This window comes from Taeniopygia guttata, chromosome 2, assembly GCF_048771995.1.
Source record: "Taeniopygia guttata chromosome 2, bTaeGut7.mat, whole genome shotgun sequence".
Classification (NCBI taxonomy): Eukaryota; Metazoa; Chordata; class Aves; order Passeriformes; family Estrildidae; genus Taeniopygia; species Taeniopygia guttata.
This window is the reverse complement of record NC_133026.1, coordinates 24875501-24890599: the sequence shown is the minus strand read 5'-3', so window position 1 is coordinate 24890599 and position 15099 is coordinate 24875501. Positions and strand designations below refer to the sequence as shown.

The 15099-nt window shown below is 43.3% G+C and overlaps 1 protein-coding gene and 1 long non-coding RNA gene across 2 annotated transcripts; one reads left to right on the top strand and one right to left on the bottom strand.

Annotated features, from left to right (window-relative positions):
* Nucleotides 1-4115: 4115 nt before the first annotated feature.
* ASB4 (ankyrin repeat and SOCS box containing 4) lies at nucleotides 4116-15011 on the bottom strand. The gene is made up of 5 exons (XM_002195138.6): nucleotides 14383-15011; nucleotides 10686-10985; nucleotides 8107-8597; nucleotides 6450-6563; nucleotides 4116-5865 (listed from the first exon to the last, which is right to left on the bottom strand). Exons 1-5 carry the CDS (start codon nucleotides 14594-14596, stop codon nucleotides 5677-5679), a joined length of 1308 nt encoding a protein of 435 aa, XP_002195174.4. The 5' UTR covers nucleotides 14597-15011; the 3' UTR covers nucleotides 4116-5676.
* On the top strand, nucleotides 9122-13930 carry LOC140682611 (uncharacterized). The gene is made up of 2 exons (XR_012054509.1): nucleotides 9122-9376; nucleotides 10160-13930. It is a non-coding gene; the product is annotated as an uncharacterized lncRNA (long non-coding RNA).
* Nucleotides 15012-15099: the final 88 nt, after the last annotated feature.

Here is a 15099-nt window from a genome sequence, read left to right as displayed (position 1 = left end):
AGGGCTGTGGAAGAAATGGACCCATATGACAAACTAAAGTCCAAATTTTCAGCAAGGTATGGTTCAGAGCTGCTGCCACCGTGAGGTACGCTCACTATGGATACAGGCTGACAGTGTGTCCTTGAGCTCAGGACAGCCATGCACCTCTCCCCAGCAGGGAACTTGGAAACAGTGGAATAGACTCACCTGAGACTTGGCTCAGCCATTGGAAGGTAAGTGTAATTCAGTGGACTCTGTTACCACTGGGTCTTTTGGGCCAGCTTTACTCTGCATGAATGTTAAAATACCTACATTACTTTTTGCCATGAAATGGCTTTGCCCTGACTGCAGTGATGTCACATTGCCTGCACTTTCCAGAATGCTGTGTGCTTGTAGCCAGCTCAGGCACTGCCCTTCAGCAATGTCTGTGTTTTCATACTGTATGAACCAATGACCATATATCAATAAGGCACACAGTTCTGTCCCCTCTTTTATAGCATATTATAAAGTAGACTTTCTGTAAATATTCCTGCTCTTTTCTTCCTGCACTTTCTTCCTCAGACCTTAGCAATTACTTATCCTTACTTCATAACCACCTAGCAATATTATAAGGTTACCAGGAATGAGTTAAGATCCCCATCCTTGACCAGAGCTGTCTGGATGCAACCCCCTTCCTTCCCAAAAACAGCCAGCAAACTTATGGCTATCCTGAGGCAGTGCAACTCCCCACTGACAATTACTGTTGACATAAAATACTTCCATGCTCAGCAGCCTGAGCAGCCACATCAATTGCACTGTTACAAAGCTTAAGCCTGGTGCAACTCGGGCAGAAGGCTGACACCAGCATGCCTGGCTTGAAAGAGCAGAACTGGACAGTTTGTCAGTGGTATAAAAATCATCACATGCCCACTGTCCTCATTTCTAATGCCTTAACTGTAATTTAGCAGCACTCCGTAGGATGCCTCTGCAAGGTGAAGGGCAACATACAGCTGCTACATGTTAAAAAACAAAGTTAACTGTGTATTAAAATCAAACAGGTCATTGGAATTATATCTATTGTCACTTCTACACTGTGTGTCCTATGAAGCTTAAGATATATTTGGAGAAAGAGCCAGAAACAAATTTCTGAGCAGCCAACAGATTTCATTTGACAGTTGCATCATACAGCAATCTTTTCTGACCCCCTTGTTTGCTGTGCCAGAGGTCCCTGCCTTTCTACAAAGAGAGACTGTGCTAGATCTTTCCCCTGCTTTAATATAACTCTTGGGGAGGTTAAGATGTCAGACACTAGCTGGGCTTTGGCATCTTTGCTAACAGCATGTTCTGTGCTCTCATTTAGAAGAGCAAGCCATAGGGATTGCAGGGAAATTCTACTGGCATATCCTGAAAGTAAATGGAAATATTGCTGTGTCTGACCCATGTGTATCTTGAAGTGTTTCAGAAAAAAAACAGCAGCCCTTCAAGAGCCCCGCAAACCTTCCAGCACTGAAAACCTGGCATGCCTCTTTGTCCTCTGAGAGTTTAATAAAGATATATAATAGCATAGACCACCCCAGATTGTTTCAATCTTCCCTTCCATCTCAAAGACTGAACTCTTGTATGATTAGTTTAAAGGTATTTGTCCCATGAGCAAAATCTGCTGCCAGAAGCATTAGAGGTTTTTCAAAGGACATTCCTTAAATATGAATGAGCTGAGCCCCTGTGATCATTTTAATTGATCCAACAGTGCTTGCAGCTAAAAGTAAAGCTGCCACCTTTAATGTCAGACCAGACCTTTTCCCCTGCTGCCTAATATTTGTATTCCTGACATTTTACAAAAATAGTCAGTCTTGCTCAGCCTGGGAGATTTCTATAAATTCATGACCAGAGCAGTTAACTTGATTCTGTCAGGACTGGTATATAGGCTGTAAGATATTGCCCCATAGAAAGATGAGAAATTTTTTTCTTTTAAAGATGGTCGGTGGTTTTGAATAAATAAAATGTCATTGATGCCATCAGGACAGGCAGCAATACTGGAGAGATAAACCATCCAGGTTCTTTTAGACTCCTTGTCCTAGTATCTAAAAGCTGACCAAGTATGAACAGACTTCTAAAGATTTTGCAGGGAAATACAGTTCTGAACACTGTTAGACTTTGGTTTCATCTACACACTCTCCATGGATAAACTATTGAAGTTTTCAGTCAAGCTCGACCCAGCAGAAATCAGGGGCTAAATTTAAAATTATTGCAAGAGCACTTTACAAAGAGGATGCCCATATTTCCATGAACAGTTGCATTGAGCCCCAAATACATGCAGAGTGTCCCTATGGTCATAGAATGGGTAACTTTTGTCCACAATTCATGTGGCTTAAGAACATCTCTTTATATACAACTTCTCAAAACCATGGAGACCTAAAATCTAGAATCGAAAACGCAGAATCTCACTGTTATCCATTGAGAAGTCATTAAGGGAGCTCTGGGAAAGGGCTGCCAATGGGAATGGGAAAGGATCGTTCATTCTTTGCACCCATCAGTGCTTTAAATATTCTAATAGGTCATGGAATGCAGTGGAAATGTTTCAAACATGTCTACATCTCTACTAAGAAGCCAAAAGGCAAAAGGCAATTTATTTCACAGAGGACACCAAACAATACTGAAAACAATTTTCTGTCATTTTAGGTCATGACTGTGCTCAAACTTGTGGTGTAGAGGTGGAGTCATTCAATCTGATGCAGCTTTGAAAATACAAAAGCATGATCAGCATATGACAGTATGAAATTTCAAGACATCTCACAGAATCACAGACTTGCAGAATATGCTGAGTTGGAAGGGACCCATAAGGATTGTTGAGTCCAGCTCCTGACCCTTCATTGGACCATTTCCAAGAGTCACAAAAAGAGCCTGACGGCATTGTCCAAACACTTCTTGAAGTCTGTGAGTCTTGGTGTTGTGACCACTTCCCTGGGGAGCCTGTTCCAGTGCCCAAACACCCTTTGGGGGAAGAATATTTTTCTAATATCCAACTTAAATCTCCCTGACACTTCAAGCTAATCCCTTGGGTTCTGTCACTAGTGACCAGAGAAAAGAGATCCTTCCTCTCTCCCTCCTTTGTGCATCCCGTGCATTTGATAAATGATGATCTTATTATCAGGCATTCCCACACCTCCCATGAGCAACTCCATCCAGTGCATGGGAATAGAGTACAGAAATAGAGGGAAAAAGTGCTGAAAAGGAACAAATACTAAGGTTTGCTTACTCTCGGTCTTTCTAACTTCAACAACAAAATCAATTAAAGTGCATAATTCGGGTCTTTTTTCTGTGATACTGATGTTCTCTAGTGTTTTTAATAGCTTGCAAATTCCTATGACTATAATCAGCCTGATCCCACTGTGCTCCCTGTCAGATACCACAATGGCTATAATCTGGCACCTGCTTGGTACAAAGCCTGGAAGTGAGCCTGGGTGCCCACAGAATAAAAATTAAGCATTAACAGAGGGAGAGGATCAGAGGGAATTTAGGAACACTGGTGACAGCCTTTATTCTTCTCTCTCAGCAAGAGTGTCCTGGCTACGACAGGTCAGAAAACACTGTTATTGTTCTGCCTTAAACCTCCCTTTTCCAGATGCAGAATTTCAGAAGGAGCCAGTGTGAGGATGCGTTTCCAATAATATCAACTACCTCCATCTGTCTCTTCTGGACTGCCCAGCTTGCCCCATTGTCAGACTGTTCAGAAAGCAACAAATATTTCTTGACTTGACCAGTTGGCAAATCTTCCTCATGCCTGACTTAGAGATGCATCACCTAGAAAAGCAGTGGGCTTAAATAACCTATGCTTTTTCATCTTTCCAAATTCACTCTTTTTCTTCAGTGCAGAATCCGGTGGATCCCGTTGACCAGGAAGTGTCTCAAGCAGATTTTTCTATAGAAAACCTGTCTCAGATGCTGATTATTCTCTCTGATAGAGACATCTCTGCAACTGTATGGAAATCTTTCATTGGCTTAGTGAATTACAGGGACCTATATTACAACTTTATTCACATAAGAAAACATTTAGTCATGATCTCTGTTCATTTTCAAATTCCTTATTGGAATGGGAAACTGTTAAATAGCAATCTTCATTGCTGTCTAGTTAAATATAAACAGAGTCGTGAACTGGATTCTTGTACACAATGCACAAGCTTTAATTAATGAAAACTGAGAGGAAAGCAAAGGGATTTGTAACACTAAACAATCTGCACATTTCTTCAAATGCTGTTGTTGCCATTGTGTGAGACATAGAGACACTTGAACAGCTTGGCTGCTCTGGTTTGTCTGGGAAGAGCCTAGTGTGCTGTGGGCTGTCTTGCAAAGAGATAACAATAACAATTGGGACTGACAGCTTCACAGTCAGCGATGCAATGAGAAGTCAGGAGTTACTGGCTCCCAGTGGTGGGCCTGGCTTACCTCTCTTTTCACAAAGCCCAGAATTGTCAGAATCTAAAAACAAGTGGAACAGCCCAGATGGGTTGCATCAAACTAAAAAGGGAAGAAAATTAGGGTTTACCTGTAGGTCAGATCACATACTTGGTCTTGCTGTGGGATACTTGCTGTATGAACTGCCACTGCTCTGCATTTCATTGTCCTGGACTGGAGAAAGTAGCTTGTTTGGAAGTAAAGGAAACAAGTGCTAGCAGGTCCAAAAGCACAGGAACGGCAAATCAGGGGGGCTGGCAGGTCTGTAACAGCACAGACAACACATCTTTACATTGGAAACATCTTTTGGTTAATGTGGGATTCCTCTCACCTGCACCTAGCTACCAAAAATGAGGTGAACAGTACATGCTAGCAGGCTAGGTTCATTTTATAGTCAATGAAGAGAAGGGTCATATGCTTCCCAGATCACATCCAGCATCATTCTGAGAGATACTATGGATGGGTACAAGTACAGCTATGCAGGTTTTGGGGGAAAGTTTTTTTACCTGCCTTTCTTTACACCGGGATATTAGTTTATCATTGGTCACAGTGAGAGCAGAAACAGAGATAGTATGAGCTCAAAGCTACCCAGGCTTGAGTATCAACACAAAAAAAATTCAGAGCTGCATGCTTCTATCTTATTTGCATAGTATGGTTGATAAAAGAAAAAATTCTTACAATTAAAAAGGATCTTTATGACAAAACTTTATAAGAATCAGACAGGTAGTGAACAGTGAACTAACATTGAATTGAGAGTCAGTGCACAGGAAAACACAGAAACTACTGAAGACCTGTCTGTGGTCACAAACCAAAGCAGTTTGCCTATTTCATTCTGGGAAATCATTTCTGTGACTTATTTTTTGACGTTATCCTTTCTTTTACTCCCCAAATGACAGCTGAAGTAAATCATAGTGAAACAATATCAAAGGTTGCTCAGATTTAATCTAATGCTGTCTAGCAGGCAGTGGTATAAGCACTGAAGGAAGCAGCAGCATTGTTTAAGCTTGGCTGAACAAAGCAGTGTGTGTCCTGGGCGTTTGGAGCGGAGGATTTTCCAGCTCTGCCTCCCCAGTGCAAACTGCATCCTGCAGCTGTGGTTTCTCAGTGCAGTGAAAGAGGAGAGCCAGTAAATGCCAGCCCAGCTTGCAGGCTGGCCAGCCAATGGACACACGCACAGGGCTGTGTCAGGATTGTGCCTGGATCTCTGGCACCCCACAGAGGCGTATGGATCCGGGAAGGGAGATGCCAGTGCCTGCTCTGTGTGTCTCAGTAGATGATTCCTTCTGGTTCCAGCAGCAAGTACTTCTTCATGGACAGCGGGATGGAGAGCAAGGGGACTTCTCGATGGCACCTTTCTGACAATACTGCCCGAATAGCACATCTGCATAAGTGCATCAGTGACCGTGGTGAATTGCTGCACACAGTGAACAAGGAGTCATAGAAATCCTGGTGCCGCTGTGAAATAAACCACAAGTGAAGTGTGTTTTAGGGCAACCAGAATATTTGGAGTAAGGATTTTTTAATTAAAGGGATAACTATGTCAAAGCATGTCATTTGTCCCACAGTTTTGCCTTTTGACCATGTTTTCCTCTTTAATCTCTTACTTTTCATCTAAATTCTCCCTTGCATTTGCAGCTAACTCATCCTGTTCACAGAAATCTGACCCATGCAACAGAACCTAGAGGTATATAGTCATACTCATGAAATATGGCACTTTAAAAATATTTGCTGACTTAAATATAAATATACATATTGAAAAATCTGAAGGAACACCAATCACAGCCAGAATCTTTTCACTGGCTGAGTACAGGGACAGCTGAGTTCCTGCTGTACCAATTACAGGGGTGCTCCAAAGGATAACATTGCAATTAAAATACCAATGAGTGATATGCTTTTGTCAAATGAGAGATATTAAGTGGGGAAGTCCCCATCCTCTGAGATGTTCTTCTCTTTCAAAAGTGTTCTTTCTAATGGTTTGGTATGGGTTATGCAAATAATAAGCCTGGATTTTACTCATATATAACTCATTGAGAGCTTACCTCCAAGACATCCTCAGGTATGGCTGCTTTCCACTTAGATGTCGATTTGATGTGTTCATAGGAGTTGACAACTACCTCCACAGCTCTGGGGTGGGAATGACAGGCTTGCAGCACCTGCAGGCAGGATGCACGGAGAACATGAGTGCCAGCAGGAAGCCAGGGCTAGCCTGGGTGCTCGGCACTGCACAACAGCAAACTGGGACAGGCACAGCCAAACAATTACGAGAGGATAATGCTGGAGATGCAAAAGACACAAGGCCCCTCCACACCACTCTGTGCAAGCACAGCAAGAAACCCCAGGCTCACCCCAGTTTAAGACTATACAGAAATGCTGGCTTAGATCTCCACAACAGTCTAGATAGGGTGGGCTTTATCACCTAAATCTAGAGATAGCTTGTTCATAGCTGAGTTGAGTGACTCAACACCAGGCAAAGCCATGCAGCTCAGGAACAGAAAAAAGTCCCATCATATGAATCTAAATCGCATTGTTAAAGAAAAATTTAAAACATGACCAAGGGTCCCAACACAACTGTTCTGCCCAGTAATTGTAGCTCAACAGGGAAAAAACTCAGTCTATTGTCACTCATATGCAGGGGATAATACTGCATTCACCCAATTTTGTCTCACGCAGTCTCCAGGTTTCACAAACAAAACTGGAGAACATCCCTTTGGGATAAATATCCTATATTTTTACAAATAGGTAAATGATGGTTTGAAAGAGAGACCCACTTCATGCAATAAGATGCAGGAAGAGGAGACTTCACACCTTGCCCTCAAATACCCTCTAGGAGACTAAGCATTGTTCTGCTACAGACAGAGCCTGCTCATCCTGGGCTCAAGAGGGCACAATTAAAATTTTGACATTTTACTCAAAGGCTTCTGGTTGCTTGGCTTGTTAAAAGTTTACGTATACAGTCAGGGAACTGCAAACTGTTGCATAGGGTACTGGATGAGAGAGTATAAGTCCTGACTTCAGCAAGCTTACTTAGTTGTCTGATATAACAACACTCTGTGTTGTTATATAGGTACTTCTGTCAGCATCTTGGGCTTTGCAGGTGTTTAAAAACTTTTCAGGAGGGATCTTGAAATACTTCTTCCTTTTTTTTTTTTTTCTTTTTTTGGTCATCAGCTTTGATCCTAGGCCCAGCTCTTCTCCTTAATTCTCACATTTCCTGGGAATAATCCAAAGCTTTATTGAGATGCATTTAATTTTGAATAGATTTGAATAGGTTTTTAAATGTCAGATGTGACAAACTGAATCAAGTGGTCTCATCTCTAATCTTTGGTGGAGACCACGAAATACGCATTTCATATAGCCCATTTAAACCTGTATGAAGCCAGGTTTGACAAAGGGATGTGGATTCTCTGAATGAGAAAGTGAATCTGCTCTGAAAAATTAGGCTGCAACCAGCATTTAGGGTTTGGCATTTCAGGTTGGTTAAGAGCAAAAATTAGATCTGTTTCTGGTACAGACAACAGTAATTTCACTTCAGTTAAATGATACCACTCTTACAGTTGGTCATTTCACAATGTTTTGGGCATTCTGGGCTCAGACTGACAGGACTCCAGCAAATCCAGAGAGTTTGGATCTCTAGTCCCATTCCTGTTCAAGACACCACCCCTCTCCATACCCCTACTGTACAAAGACATCCTTAACCTTGTGGAATTGCAGAGGGTATATCCTAGCTGCTCCATGATTCAGTAGCAGCTGGTAGCAGATGTCTGGCTGAGCAGCTGGCCGCACAGATGTCACTTTTATGATATACTGTAAGGGTGCACAGCCATTGACATCCATGATGTTTGCTTCTGCTCCTGCCTCCAGCAGCATGTGCAGCAGGACGTGATCACAGTTCCAGGCAGCTTTGTGGAGCGGTGATTTGAAATCCTCATCACGAGCATTCACTTCAGCTTTATAGTCGAGAAGCATCCGACAGATGAGGTGGTGGTCCTGGCTGTATATCTGATCCTTATAGTGAAGGGCCCAGTAGGCTGCACAGGCCAGGGGAGTCTCCATGTAGCCATTGAGAGCATCTACCTGTGCTCCCTGTTCCACGTAAAAGGCCACGAGCTCTGGGACACCCAAACGCGCAACGACGTGCAGAGGAGTCTCCTCGTCTTTGTTGTTTGTCCTTATGTTCACATTTGCTCCTGCCGAAGAAAGATGATGGGGGAAAATGAAGGCAATGGAACACTCGTTTGGCCATCTCTGGATGGGCCCTTCCTCCTGAGGAAAAGGTCAGGGTGAAAGAAAGGCACATGTGTAAATGCAAATAGCATGGACCCTGCATTAGTTAAGTCTCCAGGGAAGCTCCTTAGAAACTTAAGGTTCTTGGATCCAGCTTCAGATGTGATATGCGCAGATAAGGAAGACCTTATCTGAACATTCTATTTCAGAGCAGCAGTTCTCCATTTCCTATAAATGGAGAACTGCTGGAGAAAGGAGAGCATTATTCCCACTCTGAACAGCTCTGCTCTGTACACTGAAAACACTCACTGCCGCACCTCTTAACGCGAGTCTCCGCGGATGACGCCGCGGGGCCCACAGCCAGGGCGGCTGCAGAGCCCACAGCCAGGGCGGCGGGCGGGGCGGCCGTGGGCCCGCTCCCGCCCCCGGGGCGCCGCAGGCCGGGGCCGCGGCCCGAGCAGCAGCGCCCCCTGCGGGCAGCGGCCGCCCCCGCGCGGGCAAACCCGGCGCCGAGCCGTGCCGAGCCGTGCCGAGCCGCGCCGGGCCGCGCCGGGCCGCGCCGGGCCGCGCCGGGCCGTGCCGAGCGCCAGCCGCGCTCCGCGGCCCCGAAACGGCAGCCCGAGTCTGGAGGTGGCAGCCGAACATGGGGTCAGCGCTGCTTGCACTGTCGCCTCAGCCAGAGGGGCGTAAACTGCGGTGAGCTGGATGGATCCCAAGGGACACCACGGAGTGGAGATGGAAGGTGAAAGACGCACCGTGGAAGCTTTGAGGCGGGGATATTAACTGGCTTCAGCTCTTGGCGGGGTGCTGCTCTGTGAATGTGCGCGCCTGACAGGGTTTGCTCCAGACCTTTCCCCTTCTATTTGGAGTCTCAGCATTCAGCTCATACAGAAATCAGAGTTTGAACAGTGTTTTGGGAGGAAGGGTGGCTTTTAAAGTATTATTATGCTGTTGATGGGTGGGTGGAGAAAGCCTGCAGAATACATCCTTTCACTTGCATTCATCCTATGCTGCGTTTCACAAGAGTACATTTGACTTTTCAGCTTTTCTATGCTAGCAAATTCAGCTCCTGCTGTCAGGACTGTTTGATACAACTGGCAGCATTTATTTTCCTTTCTACCAAACAAAATTATATGTATCTTTCCAGCAGAAGAAAAGCAATGTTGTTATTCATTTATGACTGCAAATTGCCTTGCCCACAAAGCATGGACTTTGCACTTGGGCTCTGCATCTCAGGAAAAGTTTTCAATAACAACACATGTAACAAAAGCAACCCAAAATCATTTGTATTGCCATGGCACAGTGTGAGAAATAGGGGAATCTCTCTGTAACTAAAGACTTGAACTGTGTTTCTTTTACTGTGTCCTGTGTCAGTACTCTTCTGTTCAGGAAATAGTGTGTGACAAATATATTTATGGAATAATTACATCTATTCGTAGCCTCATTTGTTGCAGATGAGCAGCAGCATAATGTACCTTACTTTGGGAAAACAAAAATATTATATAATACCCTTTTATTCCACCAGGCATGAGTTTGGCTGCATCCACGACAAATGAAAAGATGGTAAGGAAAACTGCATCCAAATTTCCAAGGCCAGATCTCAAAAAACAAATGGTTGGAAAAACTTTACTCAGGTCCAGGAAATGTGAAAAAGAAAGAAGATGAGGGGTGCCCTTTCATGTGAAAATAGTAAACCTAGATGAAAAAGATGGAAAAATCCTCCAAGAAACAGAACTCCCTGATTCAGAGGAGCTCTGCTGCCGATGGACTGATTGGGCAGTGGACAGGAGGCACTGAAATGGGAAACAATCTTGGAGTGTTTCCAGCGGCTAGGGAAAGGGAAAGATGGATGAGGTGAGGAAACAGAATGGGAGAAAATTCCTCTGATCAAAGAGATGAGGACAAGGAGCCTGAGATGAAGACATGAGTCACCTGTGGATGGAAAGGATAAATACACATCTACATTGAGAAATTGCCTCCTAAGAGAAATCCCAGACCATGCCCACCATCTTTGCCCATGCCATGAGAGATGCTCCAGAGCTTCACCTTACCTCTCCAGAGCAGCTGCTGGGCACAAGGCATGGAGGTTCGTGTGGTACAGAAGTGCAAGGGCGCCTGCCCGCTCATTGAAAAGCAGTTCAGCTTAGCTCCGTGGTTGCATAGGATCTTGAGACACTCAACATTTGCCATTTCACAGGCTATGTGGATTGCAGCTTTACCATTGGGCCGGCAGTTGATTGTAGCCTTGTGATTGAGGAGGACCAAAAGACTCTCCAGGTGCCCATACATGACAGCTAGATGAAGTCCAGTTGCCCAGGATATTTTTAATTTGTAGCTGGGAAGCCAGTACCCTGTACAAAGTGAGAAAGTGTTACCAGCCTTGGCAAAGACTTTTCTTAGGACTATCCACCTAATGAGAATAATTGAAGGGGAAGAAAGGGTTGGAGTTTAAATGTAATTTACTGTAATTTCACCAGCATAGTGCACACAAAGTTCTCTCAAGTGCAACTTCGTTTTCATTAAGCACTGTTACTATGTGTGCTGAATAGCCTGCCTTTTGGAGAGACAATTCCCATGTAGTTGTACTCTGAAAGAAGCTATTAGACTTTTTTGTGACTGGTATAGGTCAAACAAAATGACAAAAAAAAAAAGCTTAGAGAAGCTTTTTTTCTCTATGTGGGGGAATGTGGAAGAAGTGGGATCTCTAGCCTGCCAATAGCTGAACAAAGGTGGCATTGGAATAAAACGACAGCATTTACTTAGGACAGTGACTCAACAGACAGCTCATCCCACTGTTTGTGTGTGGGAGATGGCAGATCTTGCATGTCAGCGGCTGGATTCAGACCTCCAGGGATGGATTACACATAGATGACCCCTGGCAACACTCTCCAGCTACTGCCCTGAGGAGCACAGAATGAGGAGATTGGATGCTGATGTAAATTATGCTGAAGAGACAAACAGAAGCAGTGACACTTTAGCATGAAATTTGGCTGCAAAATATTTGCATTTTTCTCAGAAAATGTCACAATGATTTTTTTCCTTTTTTATTTACAAACAGGTGTAAGGCCAAATAACACATAAATACTTGTTTGCAGAGTAGGGCTATATGCTTAATGACTGCACAGATACAGCCTCAGAAGTGATTACTATAATCACTTGTTTAGAAAAGTTAAGCATCATCATAATGTGCAAAAGGGCAAGAGAGGTCTAATTTTTTTTTAATATATATACAAAACCTGCATCTTAGCTAGATTGTGACTATAAAATTCTCTGAGTTTGATTTATCTATTTCTCCATGGACAACTGCCTGGCTGAAATCTATTATCATGTAAAAAACACAGAAAAAAATATTAGACATGTATAGTGAGATCAGATTAATTAAAATCTTCCATTTTAGTCTCTGATTTTATGCAGTTTCTCAACATTAATGTCATATATATACATTTTTTTTACAGTATTCATGAGGTACAAGCAGGAAGGAAACAAACTGCTGGCAGCAAGGAGAAATCGATTAAAATTTTTCTTCACTCCTAGATAAATTACAAGTATATTTTCAGATATGGGCAAGAAACTGCAGACCATGTCATCTACTCCAGGACCAAATTTTTGGGACTACCAAACCCAGTCCTCAAGGAACCCACACTGTAAATGGCAGGAGCAGCAGCCCTGAGGCCCCGGAGTGCCCGAGCAGGGTGACAGCCTCCTCTGAGGACACTCAACCTGCTGACTGTGCAGGTTACACTGGCAGCTCTGTTAGGGCAACCTCCTCATCATATCCCCTAAAGCAGGCACAGAGAAGGTGGGCTATAGCACAGAGTCTCTGCAAATAGCAGAGCAAGCTTCTTAAATCCCCTCCCTATCCAACTGCATGTGCAGTGTTCCCTCTTGTTACCAGTGAACTGTGATACACTTCAGGCTTATCCCACATGGGGCTGGGTCTCCCATTTATGGCCAGATATTAGCCATACACTAACAGCAGGAAAGTGACACTTAAAAGCCAAGTTCTTGCTTTTTATAGCCACAATTTTCCTGCCTGAGCACACAACATATTTCTGTTGCCTGTGCTACTTGCAGGTGAGTTGGGCTCAGACATTCCCAGGGAGCATCTCCCATGTCCTCTGCCCAAACCTGCTGAGATCTCTGAGCTCAGAGGGACAGGGACAGACCCTGAGCAGGAAGCAGATGTGGGCTCCATGGGAGACCTCATTCAGCTTACCTGTTTGTTTGGCTAGTATCATAAAGAAGCCATAAAGAACATAAAGGTACAAGCAAAATAAAGAACATAAAGGTACAAGCAAAATCAGCATCTTTGAAAGTTGTCAGCCTCTTTGAAAGAGAAGAAGAAAAGTCACCCTGTCACCCATGACATCTCTTTTCCACTTCATCACTAAGGGCTATGGCAAAGCTCAGACTGTCAGAATTGTGGGGTAGTGAATTTTTCTCTCCTCTTCATCCTCAAGGAAATCCCCCTTTCATATCACAATTATCTATCATTCAGAACAAAAGTAAAATTAACATAAGAGTTGATGGAGGTGCTTCCTGCCTTTCAGACAAAGTGAATACAAAATTGTATTCAATAAGCCATAAGATTTAGGCCATAAAAGTACATTTTCCTCTCTCTACTTTTTGGAAAACAAAGAGAATTCTTCAAAAGAGACTAGTTAATGATTCTAGTCAAATGATCAGTGATTAAAAATCTATTCATTAATCCTGTTGTCTCAAACCACAACTAGATTGTGTTTTGGCCTGCTGTGGACAGAAAGTGTATTTTAAGATAAATTCAGCACTGTGTGGCTTAGTTCATACACTGTCCCCAAGGGAAGTACGTCATGACTGCACCATCCTTGCCCTTAAAAAATCAAAAGAGCAGGAACTAATCATTAAATAAGGAGTAAACACAGAAAAAGAGAAGAGGTGAGATAGTCCTTTCTTTTTGCCACAGAAGAGAAAGTGCATTTGCTGTGCTGCTGCTACTGGAGGTGTTTATCTTCACATATGATTAACTTGTGGCAGAGACTGATTGCTACTGCTTTCTAAATACACAGGAAGTGTCTGTTAGCAAGTAGGTCATGAAGTATGTTGATTTTAGCAAAGAGCAAACTTGGTTTATTGCTTTAAATTGGAAGGTTTTGGAAGCTATTTGAGTGTCTGGCTGGGAAATGGTTTTCTACAGTCCAAAAGAGATGTTGTGTTGATTGTTCTGGTTATTTTTTTCCAGATTATTTTTCTGTTTTGATAAACTACCACATCTTCACTTTCTGTCATTTGGAAAAATAAACCTTCTCTCATCCAGCAACATCCAAGGTTCATAGGATTTCTGTAGTTCCCCTCAGCTAGGGAGAATCAACTTTACTTCCATTAAAAATGGAAGACCAGATACTTTATGTTTCTAAATAGTCTGTACATGTGAATGGGTTCATGCAAGAAATGTATACACCCCATTTATACACCTGCATGTGTCTATTCTGGGCTTTACAGTTCTCTGAGAGGAAATGGCAAAGGACTCCTGTTTCTGGAGTCTCCTGCAGCTGCAGCACAGAGGCTCAGGCTGGGCTCTGCCTGTCCTTCACCAAGCCCACACAGCTGATAAGGTCCCCTACTACAGTGGCCCTGACCATGTGAGCCTGCTGAGACAGTACTGCCTGTGGATCAGCTTATGCTGCAGCTTCTGAAGAGATAAACGGCCACAGTTCTTTGAAAATCACTCAAAACCCTCTACTTCCTGTCTGGTGATGCTGCCACATTTACCTTGTTTGTAGGATGCCAGAATCAGGTTTTCATCTTCCACTTCAAACACTGTGTCCACGTCTATTTTCTTTTGGCTCAAGAGCTCTTCCAGCTTTTCAAAGTTATTGGACTTCAGGGCTTCAAGAAAAGCTTTTTTCACCAACTTTGCAGCTGCAGCTCGTGTAATTTTCCCCTCTGTGTTCTCTCCCTCTTTGTATGTCTCCTCCAAATCCATTTCCAAAAGTATCTGTTGGTGCTGTAAAAAGGGGCACACTGAGGTCCCTATAGCACAGTTGCATGCTGAAGTTTCTGAAGACCAGAAGGTAATTTTATCACTCAGTCATGCTGATCTGCTTGTTCTATTTATATGAGGAGCATTTCAGGCATCGAAATGCCACTCTTAGATATCACCACGCTCTTTTGATGAAAGTGAGGACAGACACACTAGCAATTAAAACAAAATAAGATTTACCTCCATGGGCTTCATACACATTAAACTTCATTAACCACTGATTACCTTCTGGTGCTGCCCATATGCTTATATTAAAGGAACTAGTCCTGGGTGTTATTTCTCAGCTGGAGAAGCACCCACACTTCCTTTCATACTTGCCATGGCTGATTTATTGGCTGCAATGGGATGAGGTGCTCTGCCAACAGATGCCTTTTAACTAGTGCAATTCAGGAAAAAAAAAAAAAAAATCTAAAAATTCTCCAGGGCACTCTTCATGTGAGAGGTAA